Source organism: Xenia sp. Carnegie-2017, unplaced genomic scaffold, assembly GCF_021976095.1.
Source record: "Xenia sp. Carnegie-2017 unplaced genomic scaffold, XeniaSp_v1 HiC_scaffold_20, whole genome shotgun sequence".
NCBI lineage: Eukaryota > Metazoa > Cnidaria > Anthozoa > Malacalcyonacea > Xeniidae > Xenia > Xenia sp. Carnegie-2017.
In genome coordinates, this window is record NW_025813483.1 from 1,562,006 (window position 1) to 1,588,568 (window position 26,563).

Here is a 26,563-nt window from a genome sequence, read left to right on the forward strand (position 1 = left end):
CGCGTAGAGTGGGTGGCCAATCACAAAACATGTTTTTACATGTAGCCAATCAGAATTCCTTTTAGAAAGACGTGGTTAAATTTGTAACATTGTTACTTTGTTAATTTGACAACCACAAATGCCAGAAGGAAGTCAAACAAGACAAACAAAAGACATGGCCTGCTTTTCACAATGATTACGTGATTACAGAATTTATCATGTTGAAACAATTGTACTGAGCTAAAGTTATGAAATCTCAATTTGTTTTATATTTTCTTGCGATCTTCCGCCATTTCCAAGGCAATTTATCAGACCTTTCATCTCACCCTGGACATTTAAAACCACTTGGTTCCAATTGCACAATTGTGAATGTTGATTCAGTGGAATATTTCCCAAATCCTCGTGATTTCTATTCAAAATACGTCGAGGGTAGTCGACCATTAGTTATACGAGGTGGAGCAAAGCTATCGCCAGCTTTTAAATTGTGGACTGACGAATATTTGGCATCTATAGAAGAAGGCAAGAAAGAAATTGTAATTGTTGAACAAGCGAAAAAAGAAAATAGAACTTTAACGCCAGAGGAGATTCCCTTCACTGATTTTGTTAAAAGATATAAAGATGAAGATATATACCTTGTGAATGATTTACCCCACTTTCTTAGGTAAAAATAACCAAAAAATAATTCAACCATATTGTTGTAATGTTGATAGTTGCAGGTGAGACGACAACTATTGAGAAATTTTCTAAAGTTTTGTAAACTTTTTATTTTCATAAAACTCTAGTAAGGATGTATCTCTTCCAACTTCATTGTTATGCGAGGACATTGTCAAACATATGGTGGCCAAGGTAAGATATTTGTCAACTTTCTATTTGCTGCATTTTAGTTCTTAAAATGATTCTCTTTTGTTTAAGATGATGTGGTTTAGCAGCGGTGGAACTAAGTCGGTTTTACATACTGATTCAGCTGAAAATATTAATTGCCTTTTTGATGGTATTAAGTATTTCTACCTCATTGATCCCAACAAATATAAAGAAAACGTAAGTAAATTGGAAACTAACTTTAAATAAGTATGTGTGACATCACTAGCTTTAGCATGTGACTTGGAATTAACAGGATTGAGAATTGATCATTTCTATGTTTTTTGCCAGGTTACTATAGAAAACACAAAATCTGCTTATTCCAATGTAGATGTTGAAAGGTAGCTATGTAACTTTATAGATGTATTGTAGGTATACTATAGATATATTTCAGGTGTACCATAGGTGTACCATAGGTATAGGTGTACTATAATTGTAAAGTATATGTACTAAAAGGGTATGCAATGAACTAGAAGTGATTACATTTGATAAAGTTGCTTACTTTACCTTATATAGGGTAGATTTTCTCAAGTATCCTGGTCTTGCTGAAGTTGAGTATCATTATGTTCAAATGCAAGCTGGTGATTGTTTATACATACCATATTTATGGTGAGAATGCATTCATCAGAAATACCACCATAATGTTGATTTTATATCACCACCATACCCTTTACCCTAAGTACCATTATGTATCCACCATAACCACCATGCCATTTATCCTTGGTACTATCATGTATCCACAATTACCACCATATCATTTACCCTAGGTACCATCATGTATCCACCATAACCACTATGCCATTTAACCCTAGGTACCATCTTTTATCCACCATTACCACCATGCCATTTACCCTAGATACCATCATGTATCCACCATTACCACCCTATCATTTACCCAAAGTACCATCTTTTATCAACCATAACCCTCATGCCATTTACCCTAGGTACCATCATGTATCCACCATAACCACCATGCCATTTATCCTAGATACCATCATGTATCCACCATTACCACCCTATCATTTACCTTAGGTACCATCATGTATCCTCCTTTCATCGCAACATTGCAGTTAATGTCTGGTGGAGTCCATCAGCAAAACCTCAATTAGACAAATGCAATGTTAGCAATACAACATTAAATGAACTAACATTTATTGGTTTTGATGCGCTATTACCAAAGGAAGCTCTTGATGGATTGAAGTTAGTTGATATGGTTGGAAAGAAAATATATTTCAAAGTTTCTGCAGTAATTAAAACAGTTCATAGTCACATTTTTCATTTTTTTCATTTTAAGAGTGTTATTGAGAAAAATGTTTTCACATTATGAAACAGAAGCTGTAAACATAGAAGATTTTAAATGGTTTTTTCAGGAGGTTGAAAGATTTTTGTTGTTTTGAGAAACGATGCAAAGATGGTTACAATTGAACATTTAGATTTTCTTGTAGTATTCTGGTGTCTTTGAAGACGGAGCGACATGGTCAGATGATATGACAGATAAACTTGACAAGGTCATTTTGAGTTTCTTTTATAAGCTATTTGGGTATTTTTAAACACTGTCGAAACAATATCATCTTGTTTTTTTCTAGATATTTTCTTACATTGAAAAGCCAGTTCAAGATGACCTACTTACTATTGATGATATAGAGTCATTGGATGAAGATGTAAGCAAACAAATAACTCTTATGTGCAGAACCTAAGTTATTCCTTGGATTAAATCGAACCACAAATCGCTAAAATATATCAATAAGACACCATGGTATTTCCATTGTTATTGCTGAAGGATTTTTATCAATAGTGTATGGTATAAAATATTTTTTGCAATTTCTAGACTTGGGATAAGGTTGCAAGTTTAGCTATCAAGCTTACAGAGCAAGTAAATGAACAGTTTGAACAAGACAGTGATGATGGCAATTATGAAGTTGAAAATGACGACTCAAGATCCGTGGATAAAAAGGATGAACTTTAATGTGAATATATTTTTAGAAAGAGTTGAAAATATGAGAAAAAAAATGAAAATCAAAGGCAATTTGGAAAAAACAAAATGATAAGTAGTTACCATTTTAACTCAGGAAGTTGAATATCTATATATAGGTATAAAATTTAATCCAACATTTTAATTTTGACCAACTCAGTTTACGCTATGATTAATCTATTTTTGAACTATTTTATAGAAATAAAATATAGAAGGTTTGAAAGCAGGATTTTTGTCTATTAGTTTATTTGCACATTAAGCAATAAAATACAACTGTTAGTTTATACTTGACCAATGTTTTAATTCAACATGCAAGATTCGTATGTAGGAACCATGTATTTGATGTTGATAAAAGCGTCTTCGCCTCCCGTACGTTCAAAACTTTCAAGAGTTTCCTGAATGAGATCACCTATATTTTCCCGACGCTGTTGGCTGTAGTCGATGCGATCTCCACAATTTATGTTCTTGTTCTTAAATATGTTCAAAATTGGCAAGATTTGTCTGTAATAAGGCACAAGAGCTTCGCCGACCATTTCTCCAGACACGACGAGATGCTGCAGAACCTTCAATGTCGTACAAACAACTTTATGATTTCGCGTGTTCAGTGCTGTTTTCAAGGGAATTATAAGCTGTGGAACCACCGGTAATATTTTCTGACCTCCATGTTCTAACATATCGTGAACACCTTGCCTGGCAAAGAACTCGTATGGATGTTCTGTCTCACGAAGCCCATCGAAAAAAAGAGGCAGATAATGATGATAATCTAACTTCTCCAGTTCGACCTTCCAGGCGATCTTATTGCCCTTTGTATCGTGTTCAAGAGCAATGGGAAAATCTCCTCTTTCATAAAACTTACGGAAGCTTGTCTTGGTAGCTGGTCTTTCTTTAAAAGCACCGCATTTCGGAGGGTGTTTCACCTAAAAATTTAAAATCCTTTTGTAGAGATAATCACAGAATCTCGCGACAAAAGTCGCATACCTTTGCATTTTTTAATCTAGACTTGCTTGTAAAGCCATCAGCAACGATATTAGGAGCCATTGAAGTTGCCATGGTTAATTTTTTTCCACAAAAAAGCTTCCCTTTATGTGTGTTTTTACAGTTTGAAAAAAAGTCGCCCTTATGAAAATCCTTTAATCTTCCCTGACTGATTATTTTGTACATAGCAACAAGACCATCAACAAATGGTGATTCGTTGCATAGCAACCACGGCTTCACACGAGAGCCCAACGGGTTGTTCCGAAGAACAATTTCAACCTACATGGCGGCCAAAATGGCACAAGTACGAAGACTTAGTTCGGTGCTGAATTTACGCCATTTCGGACTGAAATTAATCCAATAAAGTATCGAACATCCTTATATAGACCTTCTGTTCAACTTCAGGTAGAATGTTTATATTTATTAAATTTGACATTACATTGCAACATAGACATTCTGCAAGACTGCAACCTATAGATCACTTGCCTTTGGGCCTTTGGCGGTCGGTAGATTAATCCCAAGGGAGGTAAAGCATTGTAGCTGACGTTTTTTAAAATTACCCGACCAAATCTGGCTGCCAGCAAAATGTAAACATGGTATGCTGTCTATTTGCAATTTCTCATATGGCAACCAAATGTTTCATGTGATTCATAGATCCGTTTCCACGGTTCAAGTCATAACAATTTACCATCCAGCCAATCGACCAATAATGAAAGAATTCAAGTCGCTAACAGTTTGAGGATTGTCAAAAGTATGCTTCGGCATATATGGCCAAAAGAACGCAATGATTTAAAAGTCAGAGTAATGTTTGCTGTGTCCTTATTAGTCGGTTCTAAGGTAAAGTATTCTACAGTATCTGTCATTACTCCCTAATTCATTCCACTCAGTTCCAGCAATACAATGATATCAAATGTCATCTTGGTGATCTTTCTGCCCACCAATATTAGTGTTCACTATTCAAACTGCACCAAAACTTAACTCCCACTCTAAGTTGAACTAATATAATTGAGTTCTAATGCTCACAGCTCATTTGGTATTGTAGGTAGTCACTTGTAGCCTGCAGGTGAACAATTTACTATGCTTGTAGCTATGTAGTCACTTGTAACATGCAGGTGAACAATTTATTATGCTTGTAGCTATGTAGGTAGTCACTTGTAACATGCAGGTGAACAATTTATTATGCTTGCAGCTATGTAGTTAGTCACTTGTAACATGCAGGTGAACAATTTATTATGCTTGTAGCTATGTAGGTAGTCACTTGTAGCATGCAGGTGAACAATTTATTGCAGCTTAGTGTAAGGAATTTGATACAAGTTTTCGAAACTTGCTTAATCAATTACATATAAGCTATGAAATATCAAGAAAAACTTGCAGATCAAAGTATTTTAACATGTCTTATAGGTGTTAAATGTGCAGGTTCCCTTCATGTTTAAGTATGCTGTGGATCATTTGAACAATGCTACGCAATTGACTGCGTCTGCTATGACTTTGGTAACAGCTTTATTGCTGGGATGTAAGTATTATTTGTTTCAATGTCAATTTTGATCTAGGTTCATCAGTTTAAAATGCTGAACTGCAATTTTAGACGGTGCTGCACGAGTTGGATCTTCATTATTCAACGAGTTAAGAAATGCTGTGTTTGCCAAAGTTGCTCAGAGTTCCATAAGAACAATAGCGAAAAGAACATTTTATCATTTGCATAATCTTGATTTAAATTTCCACCTCTCACGACAAACAGGAGCTTTATCAAGAGCCATTGATCGTGGGACAAGGTTATAGTTTATTTTCTCTTGAGAGACTGCTAGAGATGTTTAAACTATTCTTCTTTTTTTACTTCAATGTATGTATTTGTTTGCTGTTGCAGAGGTATCAATTTTATGCTGACTGCTTTAGTGTTTAACATTTTCCCAACATTTCTTGAAGTGTCCTTAGTCTCCGGAATTTTGGTAAGAAATTCTAAAATTTGTGTATTTAAGAAATATTTTTCTCTCCCTTTGTAAACTCGTTCATGTCAACTGTTAGGAAAGTTACATGTTTGTAAATGTAGATCGTCCAGGTTGGTATAGTCCTGAGAAGGACTGTTTTTGTTGTTGTTGACTGACGTTACGAAAACAGTCTTTCTCGGGACCATACCAACCTGGACGATCTACATTTACAAAAATGTAACGATTCTCCCGGGTTCAAACCATTTACTTTATTAGCGTTGTTGCAAAATGTATTTTTACATATTTCTGCTAGCTTCATTTCAAATTGGTATTGATGGCATTATAGGTTTATGTATAAGTATATTTTACGTATTGTTGTTACAGCTGATTGCCTACAACAGCGCCTAGGGTTGTTTAAGAACTAACACTTCTTCTCGTGAGCTACATCAATCTTTATTTTATCTTCTCAGGCATATCGCTGTGGCAAAGAGTTTGCGTTGATAACTGTGGCATGTATAACAGCCTATACAGTATTTACTTTTCTGTCACACAATGGAGGACAAAATTTCGTTTGGACATGAACAAAGCAGACAATGAAGCTGGTTCTTTAGCAATCGACTCACTTCTTAATTTTGAAACCGTGAAGGTATCGAGTGTTTCTTTTTGACGGCTGTGTATTCCTGATGGTGTTCATTTTGTGATTAAATTTTTTATTTATTGTTTTACGTTTATTATTATAACAGTATTTCAACAATGAGAAGCACGAGACAGTGAGATACGACAAGTTTTTACAGAAATACGAGAAAGCTTCGTTGAAGACGAGTACAAGTTTGTCCATGTTAAATTTTGGACAAAATGCGATTTTTACAAGTTCACTTGTTGCGGTTATGTTGTGCGCAAGTCAAAAAATTGCATTGGGTATGTTATTTTACATCTTCGAGGTTAAACTTTTGCGTTAAAAGCAAGCATAAATGGGCAATTTCACTACCTTCTGCATGGTCACATGACGTGGTCACATGACGTCGAACATGGTCACATGACGTCGAACGTCTGATCTCCGGCTTCGTTCTTTAAAATGTTTTCTTTGGTTAACCATAAACTAGTTTTACTTTTACACTTCATCTTATGTAAAGTATTGTGCTGTGAGGGTAATGTCATTTACTCAATTTTAAGATTGAATTGATTAAACATTGGATTGTGCAACAGGTCTTGGGGACTGGTGTTAGTTGCACATATTGAAGCAACCAGAATCTATGTTTAATTATGATTAAATACAAAGCTCATTGGAAGCGTTTGTCGACTATGCTTTGCGGTCTTTTTAAACTCTTTGTCCGTTTAAGATCAAGGAAACTTTAGGCAAAACTTGAAAATTTTATACACTGCTCAATAATGTGTATCTTTTTGTAACACGTGATAACTTTGTGCAAAACTTGACAAAATTTTGTACACTGATAATTTTGTAACAATAACGGTTTTGTAACACGTGATAACGGTTTTTGTAACACGTGATAACGGTTTTTGTGACACGTGATAACAGAATGCTTTAAATATATTATGTTTCAGGTACAATGACCGTTGGTGATTTGGTCATGGTAAACGGACTCTTATTTCAACTTTCATTTCCTCTGAATTTTCTTGGTTCTGTTTATCGTGAAATACGTCAATCTCTTATCGATATGCAAACTTTGTTTGACCTTCGCGATGTTAAGTCACAAGTTAAGGTGCGTGCTTGATAAGAAAGGACCATTTGGTATAGATTATTTAAATGTTTCCCTCAGATAAACACCGCAATTCTATCGTAATTTATAAAATAATTTTGATCTTCACTAATGTTGGAAATTTATTTGTTCTAATATAAGATTGAAATAAAAATGGCCCAATTTTCCTGCTTTGACTTTTAAATTACAATTACAATTTATATATGTCTCTAATAAACGCCGCTTTTACCGCTGCGGCTTTTATTCGAATGAGTTTAACATAACAACATTGTAGACAATTTGTGAATAAATTGATACGAATATCGAAGCCAGATTCAAACTAATTAAAGAAATGACAACTAATTTATTAATTTTTTTTAAAACTTACGTATTCATTAATAGGAAAAAGAGAATTCTTTTCCTCTGATTCTCAAACCTGGCGATCCAAATGCGCATGTGCGGTTTGAAGACGTTCACTTCAGTTACATGGAAGGTCAGAAGATCTTGGACGGCTTGAGTTTTGATGTACAATCTGGGAAAAAATTAGCCATTATTGGCGCAAGTGGTTCTGGGTAATGAATTTATCGTTGCAATACTTCATGTAATTATTATTTCAGTCAAGGATAGAGGATTGTTGGTTCGAAGACTGTATAAACGTTAAGTTTGCTGACTAATTCAGTGTAAGATGAATAAAATAGTTGATTGTTTGGAAAATATCCTAAATTATCTCCAGATAATGATTTTGAAAATTTCCTCATTGTCTTTGAATTTTTTTATATTTTTCTTCTTTAGAAAGTCAACTATCGTACGTCTTCTTTATCGATTCTTTGATCCTTCTCAAGGAAAGATATTAATAGCTGGTCAAGATATTCGTGACGTAACGTTAGACAGTTTACGAAGGTTCTTGGGTGTTGTACCACAGGTAACCTAATTGCTCAAACATAAAACATAAACAAAAAATGCGAATATTTTATAAATTTTAACATCAATCATTGAAATTATAAAAAATCTTGTGTATTCTCTCTGCTTTATTATACTCGTCCTATTTATCCTTGGTTATCCCTCATTATCATGTAAGTAATGGACAATCAAATTTTCCTCTCCCCAGGACTCCGTGTTATTTCACAACACCGCTTTCTACAACATCAACTATGGACGAATGGATGCAACCCCGGAAGAAGTTTACGAGGCTGCCCGACTTGCGGATATTCACGAACAAATACGACGATGGCCGAAAGGTTACGATACGTCGGTCGGGGAACGAGGTCTAAAATTATCAGGAGGAGAAAAGCAACGCATAGCTATTGCTCGCGCTATACTGAAACAACCACCTATTTTACTGTATGATGAAGCGACATCATCACTTGATTCCATCACTGAAATGGTGTGTATGTTTTATTATTACCGTTTTGGACAGCTCATACTTTCTTACTTTGTTTGATTTTCCTGGTTTACAATTACCATGTTCTTTTAGAACTGCACTAAATTAACTCTTATATACTGCAGAGCTTATATTAACTTTAATATTGAAGTAAAACTAAAGGAAGGCAGAAATTTATGTGTTTAACAACATTAAAGAGGTGTTATATGTTTCTAGATGTACACTGATTTAGATCGTCCAGGTTAGTAGTGACCTGAGAAAGACTGTTGATGTTGAGGGATGCTTTGACAGTCTTAGCGGTAGCCATCTTCGAAACGTCATTCAACATCAACAACAACAGTCTTTCTGAGGATTTTACTAACACATTTAAAATAAACGACAAATTTTTTTAAAGCAAACATGTTTCGGCATACTTTATGCCATCTTCAGTGATTTTACTAACCTGGACGATCTACATCTACAAACATGTTACGATACTCCCGGACTCAAACCATTTACATTATCAAAGAAGTACTGCTAATTCCAAACCCAATCTTTATTATATTGTATATATTATTCAAGTCTATTTTGATTAAATGAACGATCTAAATTAATATTTGATACTTTTTTAGAACATACTGCAATCGTTACATCGCTTCACTAAAGATAGGACCTCCATTGTAATTGCACATCGTCTCTCTACGGTGCTGGACGCTGATGAGATTTTAGTGTTGGAACGCGGGCGCGTAAGGGAACGTGGAAGTCACAAGACTTTGCTAGAAAATACTTCTGGTTTATATTCTTATTTATGGCATAAACAGTCGCTGGGATATGCTGGGATTGAGGAGGATGCTACCTCGAAGACTTAAGTCGATCAAGCCAAAGCCTTTTATAGTTATATTGCCTGAATTAAAGTGAAGGAAACTATGAAAAATAATGTTTATTTGAAGGTTTTAGGTAAAAGGCTGATTTTAATGATATATATTTTGTACTTTACGTCTTCGTCACCATGTTGTAAAAAAACACCAATAAGGCTGGTTATACAGGATGAATGATAGACACTGGTTGGTGTGTCACTCTCCCCTCCCCCAATAAATAAATATCAAAAGCAGGAAGCGTTACCATGGAAATTAATAACGGTTCGAACTACTACATTTTATACATTACATTGATGAACATTGTAAAATTGATATCTGTCAAATTATTCAGTATTTTATTTGTTCGCGTCCACAGATCGTAAGTGAAAATAAAAGTCGAAAAGATTTTAATAAAAATTTTCGAAATATATTTAACGCAAAATCATAGCTGACCTGCTTATTTGCTATGCAAACCTTCCTCTGCTTATTTATAAAACAATAAATTTCGAAAGAAAGGAATTTTACATGGCTGGACCAAACGCGTTTGATATTTGACTCATCTGTCACGAATGACAAATGTTGTTCAACACTTCCGCGCGCACTAGGAAATTTTGTCGATCACGCTTGTCACGAATAACAAGTACTCGCGGCAAGTTTACCAGTGTTACGTATGAAAATGTAAACATGTTTACTACATCAAGAATTATGTTTAACGGTCATTCAAAACATCAAACGAAGCGGCGGTATGGTAGTTCTTGAAACTCTCGATGTTTGATAATTAGGAAATGCCTAAAATTTTTTCTGGCTAATTTCCGCACAAATATCGTCATAAAAATTCAATAAACAGTGAATGGCTCTTTTTCCAACAAAAACGGCGACAATGGTAAACGAGTTTCTATCCAAAGCAACAAAATATCGCGTTTCATACAAACTGGCTTGCTTGCGTGATCATTTTATTGCGTGTGTTTGCCCAGGCTTTGTTCGGAAGAACTCGAGAGCTGATCAATACAGACCGAAGTCGAGTGTTGCAGCAACTCAAGAGTTCTCACAAACTTCTTCGTGGTTTGCATAAGCCAGTGCAAACAAAAAAAACATCTTTTATTTCTTTTCTAAAACAACAATAATGCCAAACCGACAAATTTAAGACAAACGTTTTAATTTTTATCTAAAATGCATTCATGATAGATTTGAAAATTCTCTTTGATTGATTCGTTTGATTTGATTTTTGAGCTCAGGCGCCGGTTACACGAAGCCTGGATAGCGTTACCTATTGGATAGCAATTTTTTCTGAACTGAGCAATCACTGAAATAAAATAATGTTTCGAAGATTACGAGTTATAGTGATATGTCACTATAACTTATCATGTAAACTTCCTGCATTTATTCACTTCGCACTGAAGATGGCATAAAGTATGCCGAGACATGTTTGCTTTAAAAAAATTTGTCGTTTATTTTAAATGTCTTATAACCATTGTGCTCTTACCAATAGATAACTCTATCCAGGCTTCGTGCAACAGGCTGCAGATGTGTTCAGCAGATGCTAATACAAACACAGCCATGGACTAATAGTCGCTCGCGTTTTTTATAAATTAAGATTAATGTCTCTATTATATGACTTCAAATTACAATCGTAGACTCTTAGCACTGTATCATAAACTATAATTTATAAACATTTTATCTACATCGCTTTAAGTGTTAGCTGACTATTTGTCTCGGAGTTGGTCCAACTAGACGCTATTAAATCACACTGTAAAATAGTCCAGTAGTTTCCGGAATTGTTGAATGTTTTATTATGTTCAAATAAACAGACATTTTGTAATAAAATTTACTTTCTAATAAACCTACGTTGTCGTAAATTTCAATAATCTCAGAAAGAAGGTCGTTATCGTTAGACATGCTAAATCACTCTGATAATGATTCCATTACAAGCTTAAGATAAAATAACTCAAAACATTTCATGGCTGTTACTACAAATAAAAAGATGAAAGTCGACGCAAGCCTCTTTGGCATGCCTCATTGATTTACTTTCGGCGCTGTATAATCAAAAACACACTTTTTTACTCGTTATCCGACATAGAAACCGTGTACAACAAATATATGTTTGTTTGACAGCCGACTAAGACTTGTGATAAAATGAAAAGCAGACAATACACGAGAATATTGAAGAAAATACGCATTAGTACGTTTATCACGGAAACATCATTTTTTGAAATTTATTTGCCGTAAAACAATGGACTGAATGCTGTAACAGTTGTTATTTTAAATATACAAAACAACACATGCAAGTTTACAAGTTTGAAATGTAAGAGTCAAGATAAAGCTATTGAACACAGTCAAATTCTCATTATGAACTATTGATTTCCCGGCGTTTTTTTTGTATGCACAGCCTTAGGTATCACCATTTACGTTGGAGCAAACTTTTTATTGTTTATTATTCATCATCTGCTAGTATATGCATTTCTTGAAATGTATTTTAAAGCTCTTCAAGTCTTGTACAGCGAGAGAGGAGTTTCAACGGTCTGTTTTATTTTGATTGATAGCATATGTTAATAATATTACCCTCCGTGAAGAATCAAATACACAGTGGGATGTTTGAACCACTTGGCATGACAAGAATATGTTCATCTGGTCACGAAAAAACCTACGATTACAACGTATCAAGATTTTTTTGGAGAACAAGTCACCGACGATGTAAAATAACCATCTTTTGAAATTTCAATTCATTTCTTTTATAAGAAAAACGACATTGTTAGTGTTTTCTAAAAATTGAACATTTAAAATACACCGCAAATTTCTTTAGAGCAAACATTTTCGGCATACTTTTATGCCATCTTCGAGCATACTTCGGCAAACTTTATGCCATTTTAGATATGCCGAAACATTTTGCTCTAGAGAAATTTGTCGTGTATTTTAAATGTTTAATGACTATTCTGCTCTTAGGAAATTATCCTAAAATTGCCTGCAGCAAAAAAACTAGCAGATTCGCATGGAAAATCTAGACTTTAATTTCCTCAAAACACTCGAACACCATTCTACTTTATTTCTTATCTGTTGTAGAAATGGACAGTTTTGTTTTATGATAAATATTTTTGTAAAAAGCATGTTGGTATATGATTTATCAACCAATCATTGCAAATGTTTGGTGTCTGTTTCATGATGCATGTAATAACATCTTTGAGAGATGTCAACACTTATTTGCATGTTTTTTGCTTTGGGTGTTTATTCTTTCCGACGCAGTTGGATTGTGAGCATCAATTCGAAAACTAGTGAATATCTTACTGAAAAAGGTGAGAATTCTACAAATGAGTTTTATTTGTGGTGTATGTTATATTACTTGTTTAATACGTATTTTCATGCAAATGGATATTTCAACTGAAATAAACCGGTAAATTTACCACACTGCCTTAGTGCTGGTGTTTTATTACCTAGGAGATTATTGTGTTGTACTTTTTAGCATTCCAATGCAAAAATTACAATATACAACTTGAAGTTACATAACGATTGATGTTACAGTACTAAACAACTATGACCTTGTGTTACAAAAACATTTGCGTAAACCTTTCATTCCTCGTCCTTGCAAACGTTACTGACCCGGGATTGAGACCGGTATAGCAAAGTTGAAAGATGAAAGGATTACATATTTGCTTTATTTCTTTTTTTAATTCATCAACTTTGCCAGCGACGACTGAAGTAAGATTTTAAATCATATTTGTAATACAGAAGTAATATGTCTATGGTTTCAAATATCATGATATAATTAATACTACCTCATGTCATTTTGAAAAAGCGATGCATTTGAATATTTAACTTCGGAGTAATTCACGACATTTTTTGAAAGTGCTTCTTATCGCTTGCCATAAGGACAAAGCGCGAGTTCCCTCTGTAAACTTTTCACCTTTGACTCTCCCATACCTGTCTCAAACCCGGGTCAGTAGCTTTTGCAAGAGAGCAGGTTAACGCAAATGTTTTGTATAACAATGTCATTGTTGTTTAGCACAGTCAATGTTTAAGTTTTAAGTCATTTAGTATTGACATTTTCCAGTTGTTCTTACATAATATATGATACAACCATTATTAATTGCGACAGTAACAACGGCAGTAATCCATCATCAATATTGCTAAGAAACCAACTTTCTTCGGTTAATTTTTTCATGTACTGCTAGTAATATTGGACTGATGAATTCCTTCTTCTGTACATCGTAAATCCGATTAAAAGATTTTAGTAACACTTTATTTGTTTTTAATAAGTAGGTTGATAGCCTGATTACCTTCCAGCAAATGAAGTACAAAGTTCAACGAATAACATTGTACTATTTAAACTTCATTCTTTTGAAAAATATCCTTATGGAAAGCACTCCAAATTATGGAACAAACTTACATAAAGAAAACGGTCTATTGTCTGGATAGTTTATCTTTTGCAAGTGACGGGTTCATATTTACTGCTGCAGCAAGAGAGCTGCCAAATATCAACACGTACAAGAATCATATTTTACGAGAGCCTGAGATGGTTTGTGTTTAAAATAAATTGTCAAAATATGGAGTGGGGGCTTGGCACTGGTTCATTTATGTACGTGGTGTTAGCCTGTAACGGGTGAATTTGTTAATTATTTTGTTTAAAGGTTCTGACAAATTTAAGAAGGCAGCATTCATTACATGTAATGTAAACTAGTTTATATAACACGCGTTCATTGAAATGAATGATTGATTTTACATTAGGTAAACTATCTCGCGAAGTATTTCAAAAGTTTCTTGGATTCTTTATAAAATACCTTAGAGAATTTATCAACTACAAAAAAATAGTACAAAATAATGAAGCTATTGTGTTTGAACTCCACTGATTCCCAGTGATTCGCGGCAATATTTTGTAGTTTATTTATAAAAAGCCTTGTCATCATTGTCTATTTTTAATGAACATAATTTATACCTTCATAATAAAGCTTTGTCTCACTTTTCGGAAATTTCCGTGCTTTTTTTGCTAAAGAAAGAGCAAAAGTATAACGAATACTAATATTATTGACCAATGTCGAATTAAAATGAAGTCAGTATCTGCTGGCTTTAAGAGTCACTTATCAGGTCAAGTGCTTTTTTACCCAGCAAAGACGAAAAACTTTCATCAATTCTCTGCTTGTCAAAGTCATAAGATGCGATAAATTTTGGTGAAAACGATCTAGCTGAAAGACGGTATTTTAAACGAAGATGCTTACTCACTTTACTTGAATATTTTAATAGCGAGAAAGTTTAACATCTCCAAGTTGATGAAAGATGTTGAGCAATGAAAAGGGTGACATAAATGGCAAGAAAAATGGTTTAAATCTTTATGCTGCTGAAAAAGTAGTTGGTTATGGATGGTTATTTTTTCGTCCTCCTTATTTAAAAAGACTGTTAACTCCACTTATGTGTCGGATTGTTTTGACAATGTGTGTATCTTATGCTGGTAAGTTGCCAATATATTTAATTATTGTTGACGATATGGAGCTCTAAAGAAAGTTTTGAAAAAGCTCGTTTATATAGGGGTTAATAATGAACATGGGTGTATCATTCGTATGATTATGGGTTGAAATGGGTTGGTAATGAACACGGGAAAAAGGTAATGGTTGTTTCATAAGGATATAAAGTAGATATTGATGCTTAAATAAAGTTTTTAAAGATGAAATATTGCAGTAATAAGTTGTACAACTATCAAACTAGAAAAACATTTTGCTTCTTTTATACAATAAAGTCATTCTTGTATATTTGCTGTGCGAGGCAGTTCGATTTCCTTTTCGTACGGCCGCTCATTACAAATGCAAAAAAAACACATGCATGCCGTAGATAAAAAATATATATATTGATTACCAACTTTAACTTACCATAAAACCTAAAATTTCACTCAGGCTCACGAGCATTTAACAGCGTTTTTGGCGTCGGGTCCGTTGAGACGCAAGATATTTCTCTAGAAGGGATTACAGATTGTTTTAGTAACATTTATGATATGACTGTTTGTTGTCAATACAAATAGAAATTAGACATTTTCTACGAAAAAAAACGACTATTTTAATAATTTAATTTTTCCTTTAAGCAAAGAGTTTTTATGTAATTTTAGATTTCTATATGTTTGTAAATGTACATCGTCCAGGTTGGTATAGTCCTGAGAAGAACTGGTTTTGTTGTTGTTGACTGACGTTTCGACAACCTTAGCGGTAGTCATCTTCAGAGTCATTTACTTTAAAACAGTCTTTCTCAGGACTATACCAAACTGGAAGATCTACATTTACAAACATTTAACGATACTCCCGTGTTCAAACCATTTACTTTACATTTCTATGTGAAAAAAAGTGTGATGAAGTCATTAGGAAAAAACATGCTGTGAATAATTAAAATGTTTTAATCAACAAACGTGTTACTTAAATGATTCATGACAAGATATTGGTGTTGTATTGAAGTGATGCTTGCCTGAGTAATACAATTATCCTGTTCAAACTTAAAATATAATTATTTTTTCTTTAGTAATGATACAACATATGTTGCCGGCTGTGCAATTAACATTAAAACAACGTTTTCATCTTTCTGATAAAGACATTAATGGTCTTAACATTGCTCAAGGTGTTTCTCTCGTGATTGCCGTCATTATTTTTGGCTTTTCGGCAGTTTTCGAGCAAAAAAGATTCATTGTATTGCCAGTGGTCTAGTAGTTACAGGTAAGTTAAACATTTTAAGGAGAATGGATAGGAAATTGTATCATTGACCTCAACTTCTCTCCTTACTGCCATGAATTTTTATCATTGGACAGCTAGAGTGCTGGAATTTTGAACTAAACCATTCTGCTCAACCTGGCTTTAGCTTAACTACACTCAAAACTGATAACTGCAAAACATCAATATAGGTCATAACCTCATACTGTTGTGAACATTTCTTATTTTAAACCCATCTAATGAATACACTTCGTTTGTGTTGGTTGCTTTCGTTTACATAATGCACGTTTCTTTTACAGGTTTGGGTGCAATATTCTTTGCAGTTCCACACTTTCAAACATCTGACTATGCCCCATTTAATGTGACAAAGAGCTTTTTTACGAATCTTGGCCTTTGTCGCATTACACCAGGACCACCTGCACCATGTTTAATCAAGAGTGTTGAATCATCACATATGGGAATGTTTGTGTTTGGTCAAATATTGATTGGAGCAGGTCTTGCACCTCTTTACTCTCTTGCACCATCTTATATTGATGAAAACACTAGACCAAAATCGATGCCATTTGCCATGACATTATGGTACGTTCTACTGGCGTTGGGTCCTCTTTCTGGTTTGTCTGGAGGTGGAATATTTCAGGCTTACATTTATATTGATATTAAACAGGTACACAAAATGTTACAACTAATTTTCATTACTTCTTACATGACGTATTTAGACTATGCTAACAGTTTTTCTACAACAGCCAAAGCTCATTTATCCAATGGATAACAAAGATCCCCGCTGGCTTGGTGCTTGGTGGCTCGGATATTTGGTATCTGGCCTTCTTACCATGTGGTTTGCTGTCATAGTCGCTGGTTTTCCTCCTTATTTACCAGGCTCCCGCAATACAAGAGATGAACATATCCTTAAAGGTACACGGATAGTAGGATATACATAGTTGACAAAATATTAACAATATTGTTTACAGTTTTTCTGATGCCATAGTTTAACCTTTGTTGAAATCTAGAACATTTCAATAGATGAATTTGGTGTATTTTCTAGGGAACATTCAAGCCAAAGACGATAAGATAACGATGTCTCCTGTTGGTTTACTATATTCTACAATAACTTTATTCAAGAATAAAACATTCCTTTTCAATACATTGGCCAATCTGTGCATTGTCTTCTTCATGTACGCCATTGGACCATTTATGGTTCAAGTTGTTATATTAAAATATGGTGCTGATCCTTTATCGATAGCAATGCCTGTCACATTTGCTTCTTTTTTTGGTATCATAGGTTGGTGACGTTGATATGTCAATAACAATAATGTTTTTATAGTATTGAAATAAATGGACGACAGGAATTATTAAATATTTCTTCAACGTTTCTTTTTTAGCTGGTGTTGTTGGTGGTGGTTTACTGACATATCGTATTTCTTTAAAAAAACTTGTTAAAGGAGCCGCATTTCTTTGTCTTATATTACAAACAGTTGCAATTCTCGCTCCATTATTGTTTGTCATTCCTGGTTGTAATGAGAGTAACATAGCTGGTGTAACTAAAGAATATCCTGCGATTGGGTGAGACTATTAAATTGACTGAAGGGTGCTTTTTATGTATGACCAAGATTTGTTAATCGAATGGTTAAGTTTTTCTCTACTGTCATGTAACAATCCACAGAAAAAACACAAGACAATGTCATGAGCTTCCTTATTTTCAGCAGTAAGAACTTGTTGAACCTGCAGTATAACAAGATTTTAAATAATTTTGTGCTGCAGGCATTGTTGATTGTTGTTAAGAATAAAGTTCAACATTGTTACATCCAATTAAAACAACACTTTATAAACACGTTAACAGCCGTTATCTATGTAATAAGCATAACATTGTTTTATAGTAAAGTAAATGGTTTGATACTGGGAGTGATGTTTTCTGTTTGTAGATGTTGAGTGCACAGGATAATGCAGTCATGAAAAGGAGTGATAGTTTTGGTATTGACATTGAATAATGTTTCGACAATCTTAGCGGTAGTAATTATTTTCAAAAATGACTGCAGCTAAGATTGTCCAAACATCAGTCAACATCAATACTAACAATTCCTCACAGAACTACTTTAACCTCGCTAATTTACATCTACAAACACGTTGATAACATTACATCACCTGTCGCTTAAGGAAATAAAGGCTTTTAGTTTTAATCTTAGCGTTTCCATTCAATCTTAACGTAGATATTAATGACTATTTTTCAGAGGTAGAGCCATGCCAATGATGGGTGAAAAAGGTTCAAGTGAAATAACATCAGTTTGTAATGCACAATGTAATTGTTCAACGTTCTTCAGTCAGCCTGTATGCGGTTCAAATAATGTCGCTTATTTTGATCCTTGTCATGCTGGTTGTAAAGTTAGGATAGACGACACTGTAAGTATTGGTATGATGGTGTAAGTATAGGTATGATGGTGTAAGTATAGGTATGATGGTGTAAGTATAGTTATGGTGGTGTAAGTATAGGTATGGTGGTGTAAGTATAGGTATGGTGGTGTAAGTATAGGTATGATGGTGTAAGTATAGGTATGATGGTGTAAGTATAGGTATGGTGGTGAGTATAGGTATGGTGGTGGTATAGGTATGATGGTGTAAGTATAGGTATGGTGGTGTAAGTATAGGTATGGTGGTGTAAGTATAGGTATGATGGTGTAAGTATAGGTATGGTGGTGTAAGTATAGGTATGATGGTGTAAGTATAGGTATGGTGGTGTAAGTATATGTATGATGGTGTAAGTATAGGTATGATGGTGTAGGTATAGGTATGGTGGTGTAAGTATAGGTATGGTGGTGTAAGTATAGGTATGATGGTGTAAGTATAGGTATGATGGTGTAAATATAGGTATGATGGTGTAAGTATAGATATCAAGATGGTGCATTAAAGTATGCTATTATTTGTTGCGTTTTCGCCATTCGATTTTTTCTCAAAACTATTTAACTTCCCTTGTAATTATGCAGCAAAATACAGTAGAATATAAGAGAATTGCGAGTTGTGATCAATGAAACCAGACGAAAGCAACGTAGGATAAATTATTTTGTTTATTTTTCTCACAGGATGACTACACCAATTGTACATGTGTACCTCCTGGTCCAGGACAGAAATATGGAACAGCAAAGAAAGGATTCTGTGATCGGGGTTGTGCAAGCTGGAAGCTTTTCGTCTTTCTATTATTCGTAGCTGTAGCATTGTTTACAGCAAATATTGTTCCAAGCAAGGTCGTAATACTAAGGTAGGTCATAGTGATATTTATTTACGACAAAAGTCGCTATGGAGAATTGTAGTATTCATGTACTCCATTATTTTCATTCTTAGATGTGTTAAAGATAATCAGAGATCGTACGGTCTAGCTGTGCAACAGTTTCTTTTCATTCTTTTTGGCTTTATTCCTACTCATCTTGTTAAATACATCATTGATCGAGACTGTCATATATGGCAAACGGACTCTTGTGGACGCAAGGGGATTTGTTGGGATTACCATACCAACTCTATGAGCAAGAGCATGACAATATTTGGTCTTGTAATTTCAGGTATGTTTTTTGGAATTATTTGTCGTGTAAATTGTTCACTAACAAGGTTCAACACCAACAAATCATTTACTGCACAGAGTCGACTCCTAATTTCCATTCACTGACAATGTTGAACTCCTAGAAATCATTTACTGCTCAGAGTCGACTCCTAAATTCCATTCACTGACAATGTTGAACTTCTAGAAATCATTTACTGTCAAGGCTCAACTCCCAGAAGTCATTCACTGTGTGCAATTCCTTCCCAAACGATCAGCAAAATAGACAACTAATTTACGCCATTTTATGGCGAAGTAACTAGACTAATTTCCTCAATTATTCTCTCTCTAGCTCTAGCCACAGTGTTTTTCTTCCTTTCTTGGTATCTTCATAATGAAAGAAGAAAGAAACCTGATGATGTAAGTGACGAAAACACCACAGCAATGTGACGTCACTTCCTATGCAGAACCTTTCGTAATTCATGTTGTTCAAATATTTCATCTTATTAGAAATTTCTTTATATTATCAGTCTGTTACAAAGTATTCATTCAATAAAACCAGCTTCTTCAATGTTGAATATTTTTATATTGATATGAGAAAGTTATTTTGATTCATTCTGGCCAACAATCATTTTCACAATTATGCCCAAGTTTATCTCAAATTTTCACATTTAATGCTCAAAATTTTACTTTTGTCAGCACATCTGGTATGCTATATAAAACGCCATCAAATCCCACTAATTTTTATGCTGCTCAAGAATAAGCGAATGTTTCAAAGCTGTTTTCTTTATTCCACACTGTAAGCTTGTCATTTTAGTCATTTATCAATAAATTTTTACTGTACAACTTAATTATTCCTACTACACACAAAAGGAACATCCCCTTTTAGTAAAGACAGCTGGATTCTTCCTATTTTGCATTTAAAAATATGGTTGAAAGCATTTGAACAATTGCATTGTAATTTTCAATACAAAGGCAATGTAGCATGTCTGATAACAACATCTTATTGCGATGTTTTAAAATAAGGAATTGGGTCACAATATTTATTGTGCCTGTTTTGACAGTTAACAAGGTAGTTTGCCTAGGGGGGGGAGTAGAACGTTAAATTGGGGGGTGTTTATTTATGCATTAACTTAAGTCCCTTTGATTTCTTTTAAAAAGTGAATTTAATTTCAAAAGAAATCAGCAGGGCACAACTGAATATATCAATATGCACCAGCGCAATTAATGTTTTACTTTTGATATTCAACAAAATTTAATGCGCAAACTTATGAATATGATAAAGAAAGGAATCGTCGATGAAGTACAAATTTCAATTATTTTGTAGTTAAGATTTAATGTAAACAGAGTAAACAGTTATTCGTTGCAATTCTTGACTTGCAACCATTCTCTTGAGATTTGTCAGCTGGTGCCAACAATAACACTGATAAAATATTCTTTTGTATCAGACCACCAACATGGCTGAATTGCCAGCTAAGAATAGTGGTTTTGCTTTCTTGTAAAGAATATTTAATACGATGTAACTTATAAATTATGTTGAATTGATACAATGAAATAGTTTAAGTCAAAAATGAGAAATATACAGTTAGTCAAAATGATTGCATTTGTTTTATAGTAAATATTTCATTTCATATGGAAAAGACTACTTTTCGACATGTTTCAGCGTTATATAAGTCTTTCGTATGAGCTCCGAACGTGAGTTCAATGTACTAGAACGCTATCAAATTTTGTGATTATTTTATTTACTAGCGAAGAAGTTATTTACAACAGTCGTGAGTATTTTATATTTTACAATTTATTTACAGGCATTTTATATATTTAGCTAAACAAGGTGCAGTTATCACAAGGCGGATAATGTACTTGAAATTGGAGTAGTTTTACGTAATTATAACGTTAAGTGCGTAAGTTTAAGTAGCTCGTTTGAGTAAGTGTAGGATTGGCTATTCCTGTATTGCCAATACATAAATCTAGATGAATTATATACGCACTTTATGTACGTCTCTTCAATGAAACATTTATTGTTAAGTTGACACTTAATGCGGTTAAACCAGCTTTACTATAATTTAGATAAGCAAAACCTGAGCAAAATTATCATAACAAGGAAAGGAAAAGATTTACAACATACTGCATGATGTGTCTATTCTTAATAACGATAATGATAAAATTTATTTGATCAAAAGAATAAAAACATTTCGTATCGTACAATATTACTTTGTCAAGTTCAGATATTTAATGATTAGTTATTTAAAATATTTTCCTGTTTTATTAAACTTCACCATAAACATCTTTTAAAACATGACTTACTTGAAATTTTTTTAATGTTCTCCTCAAAACGACATAGCGCGTATTTGAAATTAATCATCGCAACTTTTAACACTGATTTCTTGCACAAAATACAACTTTTGAATAGCTGTAACAACAGCTGTTTGAAGAGTCTGTAACATCAGACAAACGTCAATGGGAAAAGGCTGAAACACATGAACTGTGTAGTCGCTTTGGTCGCGCAACTTAAGTGAAGCGCAAACACATATGTAGAAGCGAGCATTACGACCAAATTTAGACTATCAACATGGCGTCTAGTCATAAGGTTAAGTAACTAGCATCTGTTTGCATTTGTACGCGCTGGAATATATTGAAAAACGGAAAAAGGAATAAAATGAAAGGGCAATGGTGGGTTCGTCAATTAAACAAACAAAAGATTTTCTGCGCACGGTTCAAGAACAAAAAACCGATGACGAACAGTTCAATCTGTATTTTCGCATGAGCCCTCAAATATTTGCCAAATCATCGGCTCATTTTTATAATTTTTGTCTCCAAGATCAAATAAAACCGGAAAATTACCGAAGGAATTTGAGCGCTTTTTCGTAACCAACCATCTTTGTTCACGTAAACTTTACATGAGCATTTTGAACGAGGAAATAACCAATCACATGCAAGGAATGGCGTTTTGAACGAGGAAATAACCAATCACATGCAAGGAATGACGTTTTGAACGAGGAAATAACCAATCACATGCAAAGAATGACGTTTTGAACGAGGAAATAACCAATCACATGCAAGGAATGACGTTTTGAACGAGGAAATAACCAATCACATGCAAGGAATGACGTTTGAACGAGGAAATAACCAATCACATGCAAGGAATGACGTTTTGAACGAGGAAATAACCAATCACATGCAAGGAATGACGTTTTGAACGAGGAAATAACCAATCACATGCAAGGAATGACGTTTTGAACGAGGAAATAACCAATCACATGCAAAGAATGAAGCGATCAAGGTATGAAGTGGCAGTATTTATTATTGCGCAATTAATAATGGGAGCTGGCACATCTCCATTTTATTCATTACTACCATTGAGTTCTATAATAACTGGAGCGGCTATCTTTACTGGGGCGAGGTCGCCAAAAAAATGGCGGCCAACGGACGTATTTCCGCTGAAATGATCGCTTTGCAGAAAAATAATATTCTCGACCTCCCCCTGGTGTCTATAGTAAATTATAAAGAATTTTTCAAAAACAAACACGATATCACAGAATATGGATATCGTTAGTTCCATATTCTGTGACGATATCTTTTTTGGCATTTCTTTTATAATGCCAACACTTCAATCGTTCAATTGTTGATGTCGTAGTTTCCACAAAAAGGAACATATCGCTTCTCACAGGTGAGGTAGTTGTTTGTTTTGTTAGTCCGTCAACGATTGAAAAGCAATTATACATGCACTTGAAAAGCCATAAAATACATAATTTTTGATCATAATTTATCATCATTCCATAGATCGTAATTTTTAAGACTGACTTGAACGCCAAATATACTGATGTTTTCCTGTTTTTGTCTATAAAATTCTGCATACTTTTCTGTCATTTGTTAATGCATGAAATCGTAAATTTACCTATCTATTTGCAAAATAGTTTCCTAAAGCAAAAGACCCTGCACACATTTTGCTCTGTGAAAAGTATCAAGAAGAAATGATCAGCCCAACAGTACCCATGATTTGGAGCAGAGCTTGTTATGTTCTATTTGCTGACAACATGCAGGGAAGACCAAGAAGTAAAGATGACTGGAAGATGTTATTGACCAGGCAGAGTCTTAAAAAAGTGATAATGCTGTAAAGATAATTGATTTATTGTCTGCCTTATCCAGAGTTATTTAATTTGATCATGGTCAAATTCTATGGATGGAGACAATGGATTCACTAATGATGCCTTGAATGCTTTGAAGTAAAAGTTCATGAACCAAAAAAAGATGGCAAGAAGGTTGTTTGTTTTTGATGCTTAATTAAATGTCAATTCACAACATATAAAATGGAAAGGCCATAAAGTTTGTGTCTATGTAAACATTTGTACTGAGATTGATGATGACTTGATGCAGATGTGAAGCATTAAACTGAATAAGCCATTGGGTTTTATATAACATAATGTTTAAATCATGTCATATCTTTATCAAAATATTTTAGTTGAGTGTTGTTTAAATGTTACTAATATCTAATGCACTATACTAAAGCATTAAAGATTCAGTGATGAAACCTTTAAAATTACTGTACTGTATATCAAAATGTGCTACAACTTTACAAGTATTTGATGCAGTTGCACTTCAGAACATCACAAAAAGGTTACTTAAAGTAATTTCTATACAATATTGTTTGTTTTCATTTACCAAACCTATGCAGACTTGAGTCTTTTTGAAATTTCATGTGAAACTCAATTACAGAAAATCCGTAAATATCCAGAGATTTTATATGTACTTTTTTAAAGAAACAAGTAAAATCCTACAATTGTGGCGAAAAGCCATTGCCCATTGCATGAAAAGAAGAAAATAGCAATGATAACAAATAAGCTAACTCTCTCTCGTGAACCGTGGAGATGAACTATGATATACTTTTTGTATAGACTAAAGAGTTTAATCGATCAAACAAGTTTGACGCTGGTAAGAAAACGACGCATATCTGCATTCATAGATGTGTAGCCGACATATAGCTCTTTCGTCGATAGTTATAAATACATCCTCGTAGGAGCCGATAACTGGAAAGCTAGGTTGACTCGCTGTTACGAATTGTAGGTTTTTAACGTGATTTTCATCAAAAAATTGCTTGCCAAATCCCAAATACACACATTTTCCTCCTCAGGAGGGAGTGGGAAATGAAATTTTCGGAAAAGCGGTCAATTTCGGTAAATCTCAGCGGCAAAGGACGAAATCCGCCATTTTTTTGGCGTCATCAGATATCTAAGGCCGCGCTTGAGATAGCCGCTCCAGTTATTATAGAACTCAATGATTACTACCCGCTTACCTTGATGAAAATGTCCATCCTAAACATACACCCGTTTATCTCGCCATTTGGACATGCGCAACATTCCTCGACCCAGGCTCCTTGGAGGAAAATTTCTCGACATTTATCTGGATCTGGAGCAAGTAAGAAAAAAACATAAAATAACATTAAGTAGACAATCACGAATAATGTTGAACATGTTGACCTCGAATGAATCTATTGAAAAAATAAGGTTTAGAATACCATTTAAAATTATAGTTTGTTTTATGAATTTTCTACAAATAAATAATAATGATACTTCATGTTACTTGTAGCACTGTACGAACCCTTTAAATATTTTCATATACGAACATGGAAGAATCATGATTTAAAATGAACATGATTTCATTGCCCCTGTCTGATTTCAATTGTTTGAAATCTTTAATATCGACACAACAGCTCACGTTAACAGAAAGTTCTTGATTTTTTAAGCCTAAAGGTGTGAACCTCAATGGATCGGCGCATGGTGGTTGGATTTTGTCATATTTGGAATCCTTACTATTATATTTTCTATTCTTCTACATGCGTTTCCACGTGAGCTGCCTGGGTCGAGAGAAGTACGAAAAGAAGAAATAGAGAAAGGAAATCTAAGACCAGCAAAAAGCGCCATAAAACCAACTATGAAAAAACTTCTTCCTGAATTGAAAGATTTGCTGACAAATTGGACGTTTATTTTCAACACGTTGGGTCTAACTTCAACCTTACTTTTTAGAAGCGCCCTTATTCCCTTTTATCCTAATATATTCCATAGAAAATTAGGTGTTCTTCCAGAGAAACTTGGGTATGTTTAGGGATCATTAATGATACCAACAATGATTGGTAAGTTGCACAAGTACATAACGACAAAATAAACTAAAATCACTTTAATCAAAGGTTTTAAATGATTTTATATCACATCACTTATCATTCTAGTGGGATCTTTCATTGCTTCAACAGTAGTAAAGAGATTTTCTTTGTCAATGTTATAATCCATTGGGAGCAATGAATTTCAAAAGAGCCTAACGTTGCATATCATGCATTTATGAGTCCCCTCAGTTATCGATCTTCCTATGACCATGCTTAAAGATGTTTGAATCACAGTTTGAAATGAATGTGAAGAAAATGCTTATTGCTATAATATGTGCTTTAGATTAATGCATGCAGATCACAAAGAAACCTACAATTTCAACAGGGACTTGTAGAACAAGAGCAAGTCACCGACGTTGTTTAATTACCATCTTTTAAAATTGCAATTAATTTCTTATGAAATAAAATGACATTGTTAGTGATTTCAAAAATTACCTGTAGCAAAAAACTAGGAGACTTGCACATGGAGATCCTAGACTTTGAACTTCTCTGAGCACTCAAACACCATACTATTTTATCTTCTATCACGGGTAGAAATGCGTAGACTAAACAGGATGTAAGTATATGATTTATTTTGATATCAACCAATCATTGC

The 26,563-nt window shown here is 34.1% G+C and overlaps 4 protein-coding genes and 1 long non-coding RNA gene across 6 annotated transcripts; 3 read left to right on the forward strand and 2 right to left on the reverse strand.

The window, feature by feature from the left end:
• The first annotated feature begins 104 nt into the window (after positions 1 to 104).
• Positions 105 to 3,038, forward strand: LOC124441170 (tRNA wybutosine-synthesizing protein 5-like). The gene is made up of 10 exons (XM_046991603.1): positions 105 to 640; positions 762 to 825; positions 892 to 1,017; positions 1,129 to 1,178; positions 1,354 to 1,446; positions 1,870 to 2,037; positions 2,132 to 2,210; positions 2,283 to 2,345; positions 2,424 to 2,498; positions 2,666 to 3,038. The coding sequence occupies exons 1-10, from the start codon at positions 228 to 230 to the stop codon at positions 2,801 to 2,803; spliced, it is 1,269 nt and encodes a 422-aa protein (XP_046847559.1). The 5' UTR covers positions 105 to 227; the 3' UTR covers positions 2,804 to 3,038.
• LOC124441171 (parkin coregulated gene protein homolog) lies at positions 3,039 to 3,984 on the reverse strand. The gene is made up of 2 exons (XM_046991604.1): positions 3,788 to 3,984; positions 3,039 to 3,726 (listed from the first exon to the last, which is right to left on the reverse strand). The coding sequence occupies exons 1-2, from the start codon at positions 3,968 to 3,970 to the stop codon at positions 3,109 to 3,111; spliced, it is 801 nt and encodes a 266-aa protein (XP_046847560.1). The 5' UTR covers positions 3,971 to 3,984; the 3' UTR covers positions 3,039 to 3,108.
• A 51-nt stretch (positions 3,985 to 4,035) lies between these two features.
• LOC124441168 (iron-sulfur clusters transporter ABCB7, mitochondrial-like) lies at positions 4,036 to 10,070 on the forward strand. Its single transcript, XM_046991601.1, is given in 13 exon segments — positions 4,036 to 4,189; positions 4,439 to 4,621; positions 5,186 to 5,297; positions 5,370 to 5,556; positions 5,649 to 5,730; positions 6,180 to 6,249; positions 6,252 to 6,355; positions 6,453 to 6,627; positions 7,273 to 7,430; positions 7,809 to 7,978; positions 8,199 to 8,328; positions 8,515 to 8,790; positions 9,399 to 10,070. Coding segments are annotated over 12 exon segments (1,785 nt in total). The 5' UTR covers positions 4,036 to 4,189; positions 4,439 to 4,537; the 3' UTR covers positions 9,636 to 10,070.
• LOC124441172 lies at positions 7,596 to 26,488 on the reverse strand. 2 transcript variants are annotated; one of them, XR_006946896.1, is made up of 5 exons: positions 26,404 to 26,488; positions 25,105 to 25,217; positions 15,473 to 15,555; positions 14,548 to 14,598; positions 7,596 to 7,938 (listed from the first exon to the last, which is right to left on the reverse strand). It is a non-coding gene; the product is annotated as an uncharacterized LOC124441172 (long non-coding RNA). The 2 variants fall into 2 exon arrangements; XR_006946895.1 differs by lacking the exons at positions 25,105 to 25,217; positions 26,404 to 26,488 and adding an exon at positions 22,119 to 22,370.
• On the forward strand, positions 12,841 to 20,388 carry LOC124441169 (solute carrier organic anion transporter family member 4A1-like). Its single transcript, XM_046991602.1, has 11 exons — positions 12,841 to 12,910; positions 14,853 to 15,057; positions 16,110 to 16,300; positions 16,594 to 16,958; positions 17,038 to 17,206; positions 17,337 to 17,573; positions 17,674 to 17,854; positions 18,520 to 18,688; positions 19,366 to 19,541; positions 19,625 to 19,839; positions 20,167 to 20,388. Exons 4-11 carry the CDS (start codon positions 16,749 to 16,751, stop codon positions 20,262 to 20,264), a joined length of 1,455 nt encoding a protein of 484 aa, XP_046847558.1. The 5' UTR covers positions 12,841 to 12,910; positions 14,853 to 15,057; positions 16,110 to 16,300; positions 16,594 to 16,748; the 3' UTR covers positions 20,265 to 20,388.
• Positions 26,489 to 26,563: the final 75 nt, after the last annotated feature.

What these genes read in the sequence shown, in the direction of transcription:
- LOC124441169 (XM_046991602.1), top strand. Translation starts at nt 16,749, where the DNA reads ATGGGAATGTTTGTGTTTGGTCAAATATTGATTGGAGCAGGTCTTGCA. An exon ending in TTTATATTGATATTAAACAG is followed by an intron (nt 16,959 to 17,037) that starts GTACACAAAATG and finishes TTTCTACAACAG; the next exon opens with CCAAAGCTCATTTATCCAAT. An exon ending in AGATGAACATATCCTTAAAG is followed by an intron (nt 17,207 to 17,336) that starts GTACACGGATAG and finishes TGTATTTTCTAG; the next exon opens with GGAACATTCAAGCCAAAGAC.
- LOC124441170 (XM_046991603.1), top strand. Translation starts at nt 228, where the DNA reads ATGAAATCTCAATTTGTTTTATATTTTCTTGCGATCTTCCGCCATTTC. An exon ending in GATTTACCCCACTTTCTTAG is followed by an intron (nt 641 to 761) that starts GTAAAAATAACC and finishes ATAAAACTCTAG; the next exon opens with TAAGGATGTATCTCTTCCAA. An exon ending in CCAACAAATATAAAGAAAAC is followed by an intron (nt 1,018 to 1,128) that starts GTAAGTAAATTG and finishes GTTTTTTGCCAG; the next exon opens with GTTACTATAGAAAACACAAA.
- LOC124441171 (XM_046991604.1), bottom strand. Translation starts at nt 3,970, where the DNA reads ATGTACAAAATAATCAGTCAGGGAAGATTAAAGGATTTTCATAAGGGC. An exon ending in CTAGATTAAAAAATGCAAAG is followed by an intron (nt 3,727 to 3,787) that starts GTATGCGACTTT and finishes TTAAATTTTTAG; the next exon opens with GTGAAACACCCTCCGAAATG.